The following is a 15209-nucleotide window of genomic DNA, read 5'->3' as shown; positions in this document are numbered from 1 at the left end:
ACACACACACACACACACACACAGTGACAAAAAAAAACATTCATCTTATAAGTATCAGCTTTTGATGACAAATCAAACACTCCATTTAATCAACAGATTTGAGGAATAGATTTTTCTCATGTTGCTCTGCGACAAACGAACAACGGTGCAGAACGGATTCAGCATCGCATTTGTCACCAATACGTGTGCAATAACTGTGCATTAATTTGTCATGCTGACATTGTTGCAGATGCTTATTGGCAGGTTACTTCATTGTACATGCTGACATACGCTGCATGGTAAAGTGACAGCATGTAATACTGTGTTCAGTGGACCGGCTGCGGGTGTGGACACAGAGTATGTTTCTCTGCAAAATGTTGATTTTTAAAAAAAAAATTTCAATGTGTGTCAATTTAGCTTGATTTGAATATTAATACAAATTTACATAAAAAGCTCAACAATGATTTCAGAGTTAATATTGATCAAGTATTGCTGTCATAAGTTGCAGAGATCCGGAAATTCATTGTACCTGCAAATAGAGCCTCGTTCAGATAGCTGCTTCTATTCTGTATCTGGTCCCAAGTTAGTAAAATACTGTTTTTGTTGTCTTGTAGTCTAACAAACCTCTTTACAGTCAGTTGTTACAGAAGTTTCAAGTTATTTCTAATATGTAATCTATATTTATCTGAGTTTTATGTGTTTATAATATTTGTTGCTCAAAACAGTTGTTAGCTAAACCTAACCTAAACCAGCAGCGAAACAAGGAAACACATAAATCTCACTGGGAATAAATGGACTTCCAGTGATTGCTTGACTGCTACCCCATAGCTACATGATGCTGAAAGTTCAAACAGGAAGAGAAACAGTCGTAGTAAAGCACTAGAAAGCGGTGACACAATGTATACTTCCGCCAAGCATGAGCAATCCTCAATAATTTTAGAAAATGTAGTAGAAAATGTTTTGAAATTTTTCATCTCCATCAGAATGTAAATCTGCATTAAAAACACAGTGATAGACAATCATTGAAAGATAGTTAAATAAATAAATGTTCTAGCAACAAAGAAGAAATCCTGGATCAACACCTGGATCCACATCTGCACCAAACATTACTTGTTCTTCATCACAAAAACTCATTATTTTAATTTAGAAAATAAAATCTGAGCCCTTATCATTGTTTGTTGGACATTAAAATCTGTCTTTCAACAGGATATGAGTACATGATTAAATTAAAATGTTGCGTGTGTGTGTGCGTGTGTGTGTGTGTGTGTGTGTGTGCGCGCGTGTAGGTAATTGTGGGCAGTATTTTCGAGGTAGTGTGGGCCACCATCAAACCGGGCACATCCTTCGGGATCAGTGTGTTACGAGCTCTGCGACTTCTCCGCATCTTCAAAGTCACCAAGTAAGTCTCACACACACACACACACACACACACACACACACACACACACATTTACTTAAACATGCATTTCATCCGTTAACTCCTCCACAGATGAGACACTGATGATAATGAGGATGATGATGATAACCTGATGTTGTTGTACTGTACTGTGATAAATCAGATGTTGGTATTTCAGTCTGAATCTCATCACTGTTGTGACATCTGAACAGTTTTGAGGTTTTGACACTCCTTTGACGCTCCCTTCAGGGGAGATTTTAATTGGATTTGGCTCACGCACATTGTTCCGTTCTGTTCCGCGTAGCTTCCCCGCTCGTCACGACGTCGCTCGTTTGGACGGATCTCACTTGAAAACGAGGCTTTATTTTCTCAGCGGGGCTACCTGCTGAAGTCACGTTAAAATGAGAACATGAAACAGTCGGTTTTTTTTGGGGGGGTTAAATAAAAGGTTTCATCCAGCGATTTAATTTAGAATCATTGTTATTGTGTTGTTTTGACTTTGATCAAAACTCTACTGTGCTTCAAATAGTATGTCTGTGATGAAAGTATCTGAAAAACTGAGGAAAAGTTCATACTAACTGGAATTATTCATAAAATATATGTTTAATGGTTTATTTAGAGATTAGTTAGTGGTTCAATGTGGTGAAAATGGTTGAAAATCTAACATTATTTGGCATATTGTTGTTGTTTTTTGTCATTTTTTTAAGATATTAACATCAAAATTGTTTCTAAAGATAACTGTGAGATTAAATTTGTCTAAATATTCCATATATTCATTGTATCTACTGTAAATGTTTGGATTTTCAAATCACAATCTCCTCTTTTTGCCTTCTTTCTTCATGTTTCCCTTCTTTGACTCCTGCTGTCTTTCATGTCCTCCTCTCTCCTTTCATCTCTCTTCCTCCCTTCCTCTTCCTCTCTCCTACCTTTCATCCACTTCTCCTCCTCCTCCTCGTCCTCAGGTACTGGGCTCCTCTTCGTAACCTGGTGGTTTCTTTGCTAAACTCCATGAAGTCCATCGTCAGTTTGCTCTTCCTCCTCTTTCTCTTCATCGTGGTTTTCGCCTTGTTGGGGATGCAGCTGTTTGGTGGACAGTGAGTATCGGCGAATAAGAACGGAGCTCACTTTCTCTGTATTCACTTTATGTTTCTCTTCTGTGTGTGTACGATTCTTGGTGGTTTTTCACTTTCTTTTCGCTTTCTTTCATTTCAGATTCAACTTTGAAACCGGAACTCCGCCCACTAACTTTGACACATTTGCAGCAGCGATCATGACAGTGTTTCAGGTGGGAAAAAAAGACTTATGAATGTGTTTATGGTTCTAAAACAAAAAGAAAATAAATATTGTGATGATCTTTACCGCTGGGACTTTGTCAAACATTAGAAATGAGCTCATGTCATCCAGTCTTTACAATGTTGGAGGTTCCTCGCTGAGCCTTTTAAGTCTCTGATACTTACTTTTATCAGCAGGACAAATAGTTAAATTCTCTTAACATTGAACTAATCATACGTACTTATCAAAGAATATTATTAGTTTGTGTTCCACTTGAGATGTTTTTTTTTATGAAAACCAATTTTCCATGTCAGTTTCTTCAGCTGTGTACATGAAAAAAAACCCTTCTACAGTGCAAATGAATTTAAAAAATGAGGCACCAGTGAGTTACTGTATTTTCCAAACATGAGCGTAAGCACACTCATTCACACTCGTGAGCGTTTTCAGCACAGCTGAAGCTCTTTTTAAGAGGGAAATTTAATGAAGCCCATTGTTGTCATGTCATCAGTTTGTCAGATGACTTGTTCAGTTCTGACTGCAGTCTCCATGTTTCTGTGTTCTCTGTGTTCAGTTAGAGAGACGGCTTTTGTTAAGAGCCATTTGTGTTACTTGATTGTCTCGGAGTGACTCAGAGGCCAGATGTGTGTATGTGTGTCTGTTTGTGTGTGTATGTGTGTGTTTGAGCTTCATATTTATGATATTTTAAAGAGTATTAATGTCATACCTCCTCTGTTAAGCTCAGTTCAGTTCCACTCAGATCAACATTATTCAACATTGGTTTACATTAATGTTAACATACATAACATTTATAATGGATGATATGATAAATGTTTATTTTGTTTAAAATTCTGATTCTTTTTTTTAATGAAAGGATTTTAATTGTCACACATGAAGAAGGTTTTCTGTTTCTTGCTGCAGGACTTCAGCACAGTAAACAGGGTCCAGGGCAGCTCAGAATGTACTCCTGTCAAAATAAAGAGGAAAACAGGGAAAAAAAAATGCTAAAACGTGCTGATTTTCTCTGAATAATTAAGAAAAAGTATACATACAAAGCAAATTATACAACTTTTTATTTGTCCTCTCTCTGCAGATTCTTACTGGAGAGGACTGGAACATGGTGATGTATGATGGCATCGAGTCCCAGGGAGGAGTGAACGACAAAGGGATGGTTTTCTCCATTTTCTTCATTGTCCTCACACTCTTCGGCAACTGTATCCTCAGCCTGGGATCATATAAGTTATGATGATGATGAGATGTAGAATATGACTTAAATCTTCCTGTTTTTTGGTCCAGTTCGGCTCCACATAGATGTCTTTTTTTTAAATCTGAAGAAAAAAAATACCACTTCCTCCTCTTCCTCTGACTTGTACATCTGCAACCCAACACCTCTCCTTTCCCAGCCTCTTCTTCTAACCTTTTCCCCTCCTCTTCTTTCTTTCCCACTGAGGAAACCATCAGCTTCCTCTCTGCTTGTCCTTGCATTGATATTTCTTAACTTCTGCCACCTCAGACACTCTACTTAACGTCTTCTTGGCCATCGCTGTCGACAACCTGGCCAATGCCCAGGAGCTCACCAAGGTATAGAATCAAAGCAGAAAAAATACACGCTCCCCCTTATTTTAAGAAAAATAAGTAAAACGTGTAAGGCTGCAACTAACTTTTGTTTTATCAATAGTCCAGAATCCAAAGATATTCAGTTTACTATCATGTATGACTCAGAAAAGCCTCAAATCCTCACATGTGAGATGCTGCAACCAGCAAAAAAATGATTATTTGATCAAAATATACATTTTCTGTCATAAAGTAAATATATTGTAACCTATGAAAGATATCTTCTGGGCCATTTAGGAACAAACATTGAGCTTATGTTCAGACATGTAATTATATTATGTAAAATGTTGAAATTATCAGGAAATGTTGTCAATATTTAACCAGCAGTGTCTTTGAAATTATTCTCTTTTTCTCCAACAGGACGAGGAGGAACAGGAGGAGGCAGCCAATCAGAAGACAGCGCTGCAGAAAGCGAAGGAGGTGGCCGAGGTCAGCCCGCTGTCAGCAGCCAACCTGTCTATTGCTGCGTGAGTACACACACACACACACACACACACACACACACACACACACACACACACACACACACACACACACACTCTCACATATGCCTGAACACTGAGAAACATGCACACACACCCATGCAAAACACGAATGCATACAAAGCATAGAACACATATACACGGTACATATACATACATACATGTGCATGCACACACTAGCATACAAACACAGACACACACTCACTCTTTTTGTAAAATTGTACATACACAATCCCACACGCTCTGTTTCTCTCTCACAGCTGTCTTTCCTAACATTTATGATTGGCAGGCATTCATGTACACGTGATGCACACACACACACACACACACGCACACACACAAACACACACTATCCACTGTCCCCGCTTTTGTCCTCTAAAACATGATTAAGTGATTGTTCTGGAAGTGAAAGGAACAGATTCTGGGCTTTGTGAAGTGAAGAAGAGCGAGAGGCGGGCAGTCAGTAAAATCTGCTCCTGGCAGCAGAAACGCTGACAATAGGACACATCAAAACGAGATGTTCAAAAACACCCGCCGCACCTTTTAGAAGTCGCCGGACTCTTCAGTCACTGTGGCGAGCTGAGCCTTTTTACGGCTAAATTGTATGCTAAAATGATGCTTGTCAATTAGACACTAACTTGTCAATCATTAGCTGTAACATGAGTGTGGATAACTAGCTCATGAGTTTCCTTTCAGCCACGACACGATTAAATCGATTTACCGTTCTAGACATATCTCTGCAGCACAGGGATTTTACATTTTGTTCTTGTTTCATGTGTGTTTTGAATGAAAAGCACAATATTAGAGAGTTAGCATGAGCAGCAGTAGCAGCTGAATAACAGCTCTGGTAATACAAAAGAGTGACATCCTTGAATCTTTTTTTAAGTCACTCTCCTGTCAAGCTCTTGGAAGCTTTCGAAAAGTTTTTTTTTTTTTTTTCTGACTGAAGAAGAAGAAGAAGTACTTTATTGATCCCTGTGGGGAAATTGATCCTCTGCATGTAGGAGCAGCGGGCAGCTCCAGTGCAGTGCCCGTGCCTCGGTCAGGGGGCGCTAACCGGAGTATTAACCCTAACATACATGTCTTTGATGATGGTGAGAGGTAACCGTAGCACCCGGCGTAAACCCCACGCAAACACGGCGAGAACATGCAAACTCCACACAGGAAGGACCCGAGACACCCAGGACCTTCTTGCTGTGAGGCAACAGTGCTAACCACTGAGCCACCATGCCGCCCTAATGAATGATAGCATTGGGCTAGCCGTCTTCTAACATGACATTCTGTCTCAGGTCCATTTCTGCCACATGTTTCTGCACATTAACATTTTTTTTTTCTGTAAGCAAGCAACCAGAAAATTCTTAAACCAGGCTCACCTGATACTTTAATGGCTGACTAACTCTCTCAGATGCACTGTAGCTAGCAAGAAACTCTTTAGCCAAGCAACATAAAGGCTAAACAGCCCTAAATGTAACACTCTCAAAGTGACAGGTGAGCCTTGTAACAAAACATAGTCCTCCAATATTTTCCAAATGTTATTTCCAGGTGGAGGAAACTTGTCTTTGATTGTAAGAGAGTGTAATTCATATTCAGTGAGAAAACACTGCATGTTTTTAGCCCTGCTGGTGAGGATATCAGCCACTCAAGACAGTTCAGACTGTTTAAGCATGGAGCACAACCTCAAGGACCCGTTGTTTTAGTGTTAAGGTGTATTTCATAATGTATGTAAAGTATTTTAATTCTTACTTGTCGCTGTCATTTTCTCACAGTTTTTTTTTTCCTTTATTCACACGTTCAAGTCCCTGTTACATGTTCTCACATTGAAATTGCAGACTGCATATAGGGCCACCTTTATAACCAAATTTATTTTGCTCTTATGTATTTTTTTAATGGGATATTGTTAATATTACTGCATGCTAATTTCCCACAGAAATTATGACATCTTAATCTTAATATCTCTCTTCCCTTCATCCCTCTTTCTGTCTCACTGTCACCTGTTCCCCCTCCTGCCTTTTCCTTCATTTTTCATACCTCAACTCCTCGTTTCAAAACTCCTACCTCCCTCACTTTTTCTCTCTTCCTTCCCTTCCACCAAATACTCTCGTCCTCCGTTTTGTCCGCTTCACCGCCACCGCCGCCTCCTCCTCCAACAGTAAAGAGCAGCAGAAGAACCACATCAAGGGCAACAAGTCGGTGTGGGAGCAGAGAACGAGCGAGATCCGCCGACAGAACCTGATGACGAGTCGCGAGGCGCTCTACAACGAGCTGGAGCAGGATGACTGGAAGGTGGGAGGGGAGGGAGAGGAGGTGAGGAATCCCCCCCCCCCTAAAAAAAAGACACAAAATATACACATATATGCAGTCTACTCCTGATATATGGTGGATATTTGTTGTTCTGTGTGTAGAGTGATAAGTTATTTTAACCTCTTAAAGGGACATTATCATCCATCTTTTAGTATTTAAGGCCTAAAATCATTTTCATAAGTTTACTAAATGGATAAACTCTTGGATGTCAATTGAAAACTGGATGTAAAGTTGATATTAAATGTGAACAAATATTCAGCCATTTGTTTCTAGTGACCTAAATAAAGGTCCTAAAAATATATATACTGTGTCACCATGCTATCATACCTGGGTTCCAACATTTTTAGGACAAAATGGACCTGAAAGTGTTTGACAATTGTTTTCCAAGAGTTTGCATTGATGAAAAATTGAAACATGTTTTTTCTGGCTGTTCCAAAAAACATGGAAATAGATGTTTAACCAAAACCCTGTGATGAAGTTCATTCTTGTCTGATTGTAACAAAAGCGAAATTAACTTTTGAGTTCTCTGGGAATCTCAAAAAGTTTACATAAAATCAGTAACATTTTAAGTTGATTTATATCAATTATACAAATATTTGGAGTTTCTCTGCGAATACACTTTTTAATTCGGCAGATATCATATCTTAGCTTTCTATTTCTCTGAAACTGAAACTCTGAAACTGTTAAAGTAATGTTTTTGAATTGCATCACATTTCAGGGCATCTGTACGTAATGTGTTTCAACACGCAGTGGAAACACTGGACTAACACAAGGGCCTGACCTGCTTTTTCACTTCTGTGTATTCTGGGTCATGCTGCAACTTCACAGATGTTTTGATTTCAGGGTGTAATGTCCCTTTAAGCCTGTGAAAGAGTGTTATTATTGCGCTAGCTGCTGCTATATGGGACGGCTTGAAGCTGCGTGCTTGGGAGAGATGCATTATTAAAGTGGGGCATGCAGAGAAATCCAGAGCTGTACCCAAAGAAGGCAGCAGACTCAAAACTGGAGCGGGGCGAAGTGTAACGCACTTCAAAAAAAAAAAAAAAAAAAAATGTAAAAAGAAGATCAGGAGTCGACTGGATATGGCTCGGCAAACAGCGTGTTTGCAGATGGAGTTGTTTTGTCATTTTCTGGTTCCAAAAGTGTTCGTAACAATTTTGTTCTCAAATTGTTAATGTGGAGCCAAAAATGCTGGACTGTTTGCCGAACTGTGTATATCTGTGGCTCAGGGGAGGGGAGGGGAGGGAGGGGGGTGGGTTAGTAAACTGTCAGGTATAAAGTGAGTGAATGAAGGTCAAAGTAGGCCTAGACTGTGTCTGTTGTGCCGGCTTCGATGCTACTGCAGTCTAAAAAAATGTAAATACAGCTTGCTCCTTGAAAACTGTTACAGTTTCAAACATGCATGGATTTCAGTGACTTTCTGTAGACACATGGCTGGTCATGCCATGGTTGGTTGGTTTTTTCACTGATTTGCTTGAACTGATGCTTTATGATGATATGAATACAACTGACTTACAGCAGTATAACTAAATTTGAAATGCAAAGCAACAGTGAATATGTCATCCACATATTTCAGTTCATTTTTTTTAGTTTCAGTGGTTGTATACACTTTACCAAAAAAAATCATCAGCTCCTTACTCATTTTAATAGAGCTGTGTCTTTCTTACATTTTACAATTTTCATCTAATGTAATAGTCACAGTAAATGAATGACTGGAGAGAAAGTAAATTACTGCAAATCCATCATGTTTGGAGTTACAGGGCCATGTGTCCATGTGACACATGTAAAAAAGAGATCAGGCAGTATTACCCAAGCAAATGTGGGATCGCACCATAAAGTCTCATTCACATCGATAGCAACAACTGTAAGAACAACAATAGTTATAAAAAATTAAGAAGATAACATGTCTATTTTTTGTTATATATTTCCGACCAATCAAATTAAAGAAATGGATAGGAAATATTTATTTTGTGAATGCTTAAATAGCAATATATCATTAGTTTAAAGTTCTTGTGATAGTAATTGTTGTCAATGTGAGTGGGACTTGAGAGGTCAGTTCACCCAAATTCTCCCAAAAAAATCCCCCCCAAAACATATTTTCTCACTTACCCTCAGTGGTATCTATCCTTTCAGTTTGGTTTGATTCCTCCAGGTTTTAAAATATTTGCCTCTGAGATCTCTACTTCAATGCCAGTCCATTTGAGGTGAATGGAAGTTTGTGGTGCTCAAAACAGTGAAAAATGACATTTGAAAAACTCTGCGGTGACATATTTTTCCAGAAACAATGTCCTGTTGACTGTTGTACTGTTTCTGGAGAAACATGTTGCTGTTTAGTTTTTCAAATCTCATTTCGCAAACACTTTGAGCACCACAAGTGAATTTACCATTTACCTTTTGGGCAGTAGAAATCTCAGAGATGGAAAATTGGATGAACAGACCCTTTAAGACATCTCTGAGGATGAGCAACTGCTTATCCCCTCTGCTACATATTACCCCTGACCCAGGTGTCCTACCCACGGAAAGGACGTGGTGACATGAAGACCCATTTGGACCGTCCGCTGGTGGTCAACCCGCAGGACAACCGCAACAACAACACCAACAAGACCCAACCCGGTGAGCTGCCTCTGGATCAGGAATATCGGCGGCAAGACGTCGACCACTACCGCCGCGCGGCCCACTATTATCGCTACCACCACCATCACCATCAGAAAGCCATCGGACCTATCAGCGAGCAGCCGGGCCAGCCGACGGAGACGCGCATGGAGCATGGCTTTAGCTGCACGTCCCTTGGTAACGTGGAGGGTCAGCAAGGGGAGGAGAGGCACAGCCACAGGAGCCACCGGGGCCACCGGCACAGGAACAGGGAAGGCAGGGAGACTCGAAGCGTGTCTCCACGCCACAGCGAGAGGGGAGAGGGGGGAAACAACGAGCACAGGAGGTCCAGACAGCACCGCAGGGCAGCCAGAGAGGGGGAGGAGGGCAGGAGACACAGATCCAGGGGGACGGAGGGAGAAGGAGAGAAGGGCGAAGAAGGAGAAGGGAGGAAGACGAGACGGCATCGCCATGGCAACCAGGAGAGAAGCAGAGGGCATCGTACGAGAAAGTGAGTGAAGAAAGGGTTTATTTTCTCTGTGTGTGAGCCTTAACACTACTACCTGACGAGCACTAAATGCTATTTAAGTTTGTCTAAGAAATCGGGAAGCCATAACATCTGAGTGCAAAGCTCTATAGAAGCAAGGCTCGTGATTGGTTGTCTGGTAGCTCAACATAAATTGGAAGCACTTTAACATTTGCCAAGATGTGACAAGAAGGTGATCAGGCAAGAGAGGCCAGAGACTTTTATGATCATGAATGGCTCAACCATGGGGTCCAAAGTGTCAAGGAGCACGTCATAGATCTGAGAAGCCGGTCTTTCTTTAGGGGCCTGGTGAGGTGTTATAGGTGGTCTCATTGTCCCAGACCAGTTAAAATTGGCCAAAATCAGGCTGATATCTTGTAGTCTGATCCCAGAATTACACCAACTTTGACATATTTCCGGGAAAAATGTGTGTTAAATGTCTTGTCAGGTGAAAGGGTGTAAAACGTATTTTGAATTTCTCCAGTTTGTGGCAGTTGATGCAAAAAGTAAGCATCTATTTATCTTTGTGCTTTAATTAATAGTTTAGCAGTGTGTTCTGTATGTGTTAGTAGTAACAGTACAGGTGACAGTGCACATCTTGTGACATATGGTGCTACATCTGGTGTTTTTGATGAGATACTCCTTCCATCACCTGATCCTTTCCATCCTCATCCTTGTTTTTGTTCCTGGTTCTTTTTCCTCTGCCTCTGATTACTCCGATCTCACCGTTCCTCTCTCTCTTTCCTCCCTTCCTCCTCCATCAGGGAGCACCACAGCACCGGTCCCAGCCTCTCCACCACACGACCCATACAGCAGTACAATGAGGACCTGGACAACTTCCGCAACAACAGCAAGCTGGCCAGCGCTCACGAACATCCTTACGCCCTTCCACCAGACCACCCAGACCACCCCGACCACGTCAACAACCTGCTGAACTGCCGCGACGCAGATACCCACACCCTGCTCCACAGCATGGACAGTCTAATTCTGACCAGTATGGTCAAACCTGAATACACAAGCATAGACATGCCCCCAGTTTACCCCTACCCCTCCACCAACGCCATCTTGCAAGGTAGGCTTCTAGGGGGATGAGTCCTTGTAGATGAGAGCATAAGTTGTGTGACAAAGCTCTTCATCAATTCACATAATTTGAACCACAGGTGTTAAAACCCTCTCCCAATACTTTGGCCCTGTTACTCAGTCTTCCCCTGCATGTTTTATGCTTCCTTGTGATGTTGGGTTTATATTTTGGATTGAGGGAGCTGGTTCATGTAGCGTTTCCAAATGCTAACTCAGAAGCAAGTGGTAGACAAAACTTCCCAGTATGCACTTTGACATGTGGCCGAAGAAGTTTGAAAATGGCTTCCAGTGCTGTATAAATGTAGGGATTTGTTTATGAACGGTGACTTAATTATAGGCTTTGGGCAAATGATTAAGAATAAGATATACTTTATTGATCCCAAGGGAAATTTAAGTGTCACAACAGCAGCGTTCAGCACACATCACATTTCAGACACAACAGAATAAAATGAAATAATAAAACAGAAAAGTTTGTTGTTATACATTGTGCAGTATATACGTCGAGTATATAAAACGAGAGTAGTGAGATAGATAAAAAAATCTATTGTGCAGTGATTATATACATGGTATGTAATGAAATACAGTATGATTAATAAGAAAATAAGAGTAGAATGATTATTATGAGGTGTGCAATGTGCAATAGAAACATTGTAATAATTATATAGTGCAATTCTTAACAAGTTATCAGTTATTGTAAGAAAGCATAGGGCTGAAAGTGTCAGTCTAATCCCATGTTGCAACGGGTGTAGAGTTTGATGTCCGCCACCTTCTGTGTCACTCTGAGGAACATTTGGTGGAGATCAGTCTGTTGCTTAAGGTGCTCTTCTGTTTGACAAGCCCGTCGTGGAGGGGATGATGGGAGGTGATGTTCAGAATGCTCACCAGCTTGGTTAGCATCCTCCTCCTGGCCATCGCCCCCAGGACGTCCAGCTCAGTTCCACCTTCTATGACGGAGCTGGCGTTCCTAACAAGCTTGTTCAGTCCGTTAGCATCCCCAGTTTTCAGACCACGCCCCCAGCACACCACCGCCTAGAAAATGGCACTAGATACTGACTGATAGAACATCTTTAGCATCTTGTTGCAGACACTGAATGATCGTAGCCTCCACAGGAAGTAGAGCCAACTCAGACCCTTCTTGTAAAGGGCCTCTTTGTTCTTAGTCCAATCAGACCTATCATCCAGGTGCACTCCAAGGTATTTGTAGGAGTCTACACCTACACCCTCGACATCTTGAATGAGAAGTGTCCAAACTTTTGTCAAGACACTTTATGTCAAGCATTCTAAGAATATCGTGATGGACGAGGATGGCAGAAGATAGTTACTAGTAGTACAATACATATGGCCTGAAAAACACACTGATACTGCTACTTATTACATAAGAGTGGTGTCGCATTTTGTAGGAAGATTCCCCCCCGTACTCCTCACAGATAAACACATTTTAAACTCCTCCATGAGTGTGTTCTTATCAGTAGTGAACAAATTGTACTGCAGTCTTTACATTTCAGTCTTGATTAATGCTCTCTGATGTTCACTTGCTTGAAAACAATGAACATCTTAAAAGAATACTCCCGCGATTAAGCATTGCACTTCAATCAAGTTGGGGAACATTTCAATAGACAAACCTTTAAAATGTGTAGGATCCTAAAATGCTGGATCCTACAATTCCCATAATGCAACTTGACAGCCTGTGTCGCTGTCGGTAAGACCCTCCATGCCTAGTAAATGCCCACATCTTTCAAACTACCAGGTTGTAACGCAGGCTTTCTGTTAAAATTGTAAAGCCTCCATGTCTAAGCTGAGATTACACCGGTGACGACACTATGACATCATCATGGCTATTTTGTCAGTCGACAAAGCTCCTCCAGAGCCGCAGTAGATATTACACAACTGTTTTCACAGGCTGAGTAGCACTCCCCATGAAGCTTAAATTGACTCTGGCATGAGAAATTGGTGGAGTTCCCATTTTAGGAACATTTGTTCACTGGCTAACGCTGGCAAAAAAAAAAAACAGCCTTATTCTGTTCTATTCTTAAAACAATGTTGGCGGATGTTTTTTGTGTTTTTACTGTCTTGCTCTGGTGAAGCTGACGTCTTTCTGTCCTTCCCTTCCTGTCTGTTTTCTGTCCTTGTTTCGCTCAGTGAACAAGAACGCCAACACCGACCAGAAGAAGAGCGAGGAGAAGAAGGAGGAGGAGGACGACGGAGGAGACGAAGACGGCCCTAAACCCATGCCTCCCTACAGCTCCTGCTTCATAATGTCCACCACAAACCCGTGAGTGTTTGTGTTTGTGTAACACCTTGGTCAAACATTGTTGTAATACAGAAATCAGCTTAGTACTGCTAGTACAATTTGAAAACAGTGCGTCTGTGTAAAGAGCAGCTGTTTAAGTTATGAGCATTTTTTCTCTCCAGGCCTAGAAATGTGTGTTTTGTTTGCTTTTGTCAACATGTGCATATTCATCTGTGTATTTTCACTTCAGGTTTCGGAAGTGCTGTCACTACATCTTGACTCTGAAGTATTTTGAGTTCAGCATCCTGTCTGTCATCGCTATGAGCAGCATCGCCCTCGCTGCAGAGGACCCTGTCTCACCTGACTCACCGAGAAACAATGTGAGACATCTGTGTGTGTGTGTGTGTGTGTGTTTGTGTATTTCTGTCAGCCTGTCAGTGTATGTACTCCTACATTGTTGGGAAGATAAAATGGATATAAAGATGAGCAAAATGTGTGGACATTTTGGCCCCCAGTTTCCCACTAGTAGAGAGATTAGGTTTGGTCTTCCAATTTGAATCTTTAAATTAGGATTAAGTTAGTGAATTTGTTGCTAATTAGATGGTAATAATAATTATGACAGTTTATTTTATCATGTACCAGGGTTGGGCCAGATTCTGATGTGGCTGTACACATATTTACACACATGTGCATATTTTAAAATGTTCAACAGATCATATTTACATGAAAATTTAGTACCGATAGTAAAACAAGTGCCCATTATATACATTTTTTTTTGGTTTTTTTGTTTGTTTTATGCACAAAAAGCACCTATCAAAGCACTCATTTAGACATTTTTATGAGGAAAAATATCAACAAACATTTGTAAAAGAAAATGTGTTGTAGTGAATTTCATAATTTCTTGATTTTCATAATTTTTCATGACACTTATTAGCTTAAGTGTTATTTATTGAATATTATGTTCAAGAGAAAAAGAGAGGGCACCCCTTTGGCTGTTTTTTTGTCTTTAAATTGGATGAAAGTCACCTGATTTCAATTGAACTCTGAGTAAGCATTGCTAGAAAATGTTTACGGAAAAAAGATGTTAATGCTATGGATATTAAATGTGTGGAAACATTTTATCCATAAAAACAGGAAACACAAATTAAAAGAAATATAGAATATTTATATCTTACTACAGTAGGGATAATTGAGTTATAATTAAAAGTGAAATGAAAAAGGAAAGTGAAAAGGAACAGATATTGTGAAATGCTGATTTGGATGTGGAAAATCTAAGTAGGATTAAGATTAGAATTAGGATTAGGTTCTAGGTTTGTTGGTGTCTGCCTTTTTGTCGCTTTCTTTCTTTCTTTGTTAATCTGTCCTGCTGTTTCTCTTCTGATTCATCGTTCTGCGTCTCTCTGCTTAGATAATTATATCTCACTGTGTTGTGTCTTGCTCTGCAGGTGCTGCGTTATTTTGACTACGTTTTCACAGGCGTCTTCACTTTTGAAATGTTGATCAAGGTAACAAAGAGTGTGTGTGTGTGTGTGTGTGTGTGTGTGTGTGTGCTGATTTATTTTTTCCATGCCTTTGTTTGCATGGTTGTATAATTGTGTCTTTTGCGTGTGTGTATTTGTGCACATTTCTGTTCCAGTTAATGTCGGTGTGTGGGTGTGTGTCTATGTATGTGTATTATGTGTATCTATGTTGTGTGTCCGTGCCCTTGTAAGTGTGCAGATTTATGTGTGAGTGTGTTTG

At 40.4% G+C, this 15209-nt stretch overlaps 1 protein-coding gene and 1 long non-coding RNA gene across 2 annotated transcripts in view; one reads left to right on the top strand and one right to left on the bottom strand.

Moving 5' to 3' along the window:
- The window catches only part of cacna1ab (calcium channel, voltage-dependent, P/Q type, alpha 1A subunit, b), a 104612-nt gene that overhangs the window by 25500 nt on the left and 63903 nt on the right, over window positions 1-15209 (top strand). The window contains exons 12-23 of the mRNA XM_044340084.1: window positions 1266-1378; window positions 2338-2469; window positions 2588-2660; window positions 3738-3858; window positions 4158-4225; window positions 4619-4725; window positions 6891-7044; window positions 9546-10144; window positions 10924-11231; window positions 13379-13511; window positions 13720-13849; window positions 14915-14974. Coding sequence (XP_044196019.1) covers window positions 1266-1378; window positions 2338-2469; window positions 2588-2660; window positions 3738-3858; window positions 4158-4225; window positions 4619-4725; window positions 6891-7044; window positions 9546-10144; window positions 10924-11231; window positions 13379-13511; window positions 13720-13849; window positions 14915-14974 — 1998 coding nt within the window. The remainder of the gene's footprint in view (window positions 1-1265; window positions 1379-2337; window positions 2470-2587; window positions 2661-3737; window positions 3859-4157; window positions 4226-4618; window positions 4726-6890; window positions 7045-9545; window positions 10145-10923; window positions 11232-13378; window positions 13512-13719; window positions 13850-14914; window positions 14975-15209) is intronic.
- On the bottom strand, window positions 3501-6867 carry LOC122972768. Its single transcript, XR_006399847.1, has 3 exons — window positions 6114-6867; window positions 3746-3869; window positions 3501-3611 (listed from the first exon to the last, which is right to left on the bottom strand). It is a non-coding gene; the product is annotated as an uncharacterized LOC122972768 (long non-coding RNA).

Source organism: Thunnus albacares, chromosome 3 (genome assembly GCF_914725855.1).
Source record: "Thunnus albacares chromosome 3, fThuAlb1.1, whole genome shotgun sequence".
In the NCBI taxonomy this organism is placed as follows: domain Eukaryota; kingdom Metazoa; phylum Chordata; class Actinopteri; order Scombriformes; family Scombridae; genus Thunnus; species Thunnus albacares.
This window is presented reverse-complemented; position numbering and strand designations above follow the sequence as displayed.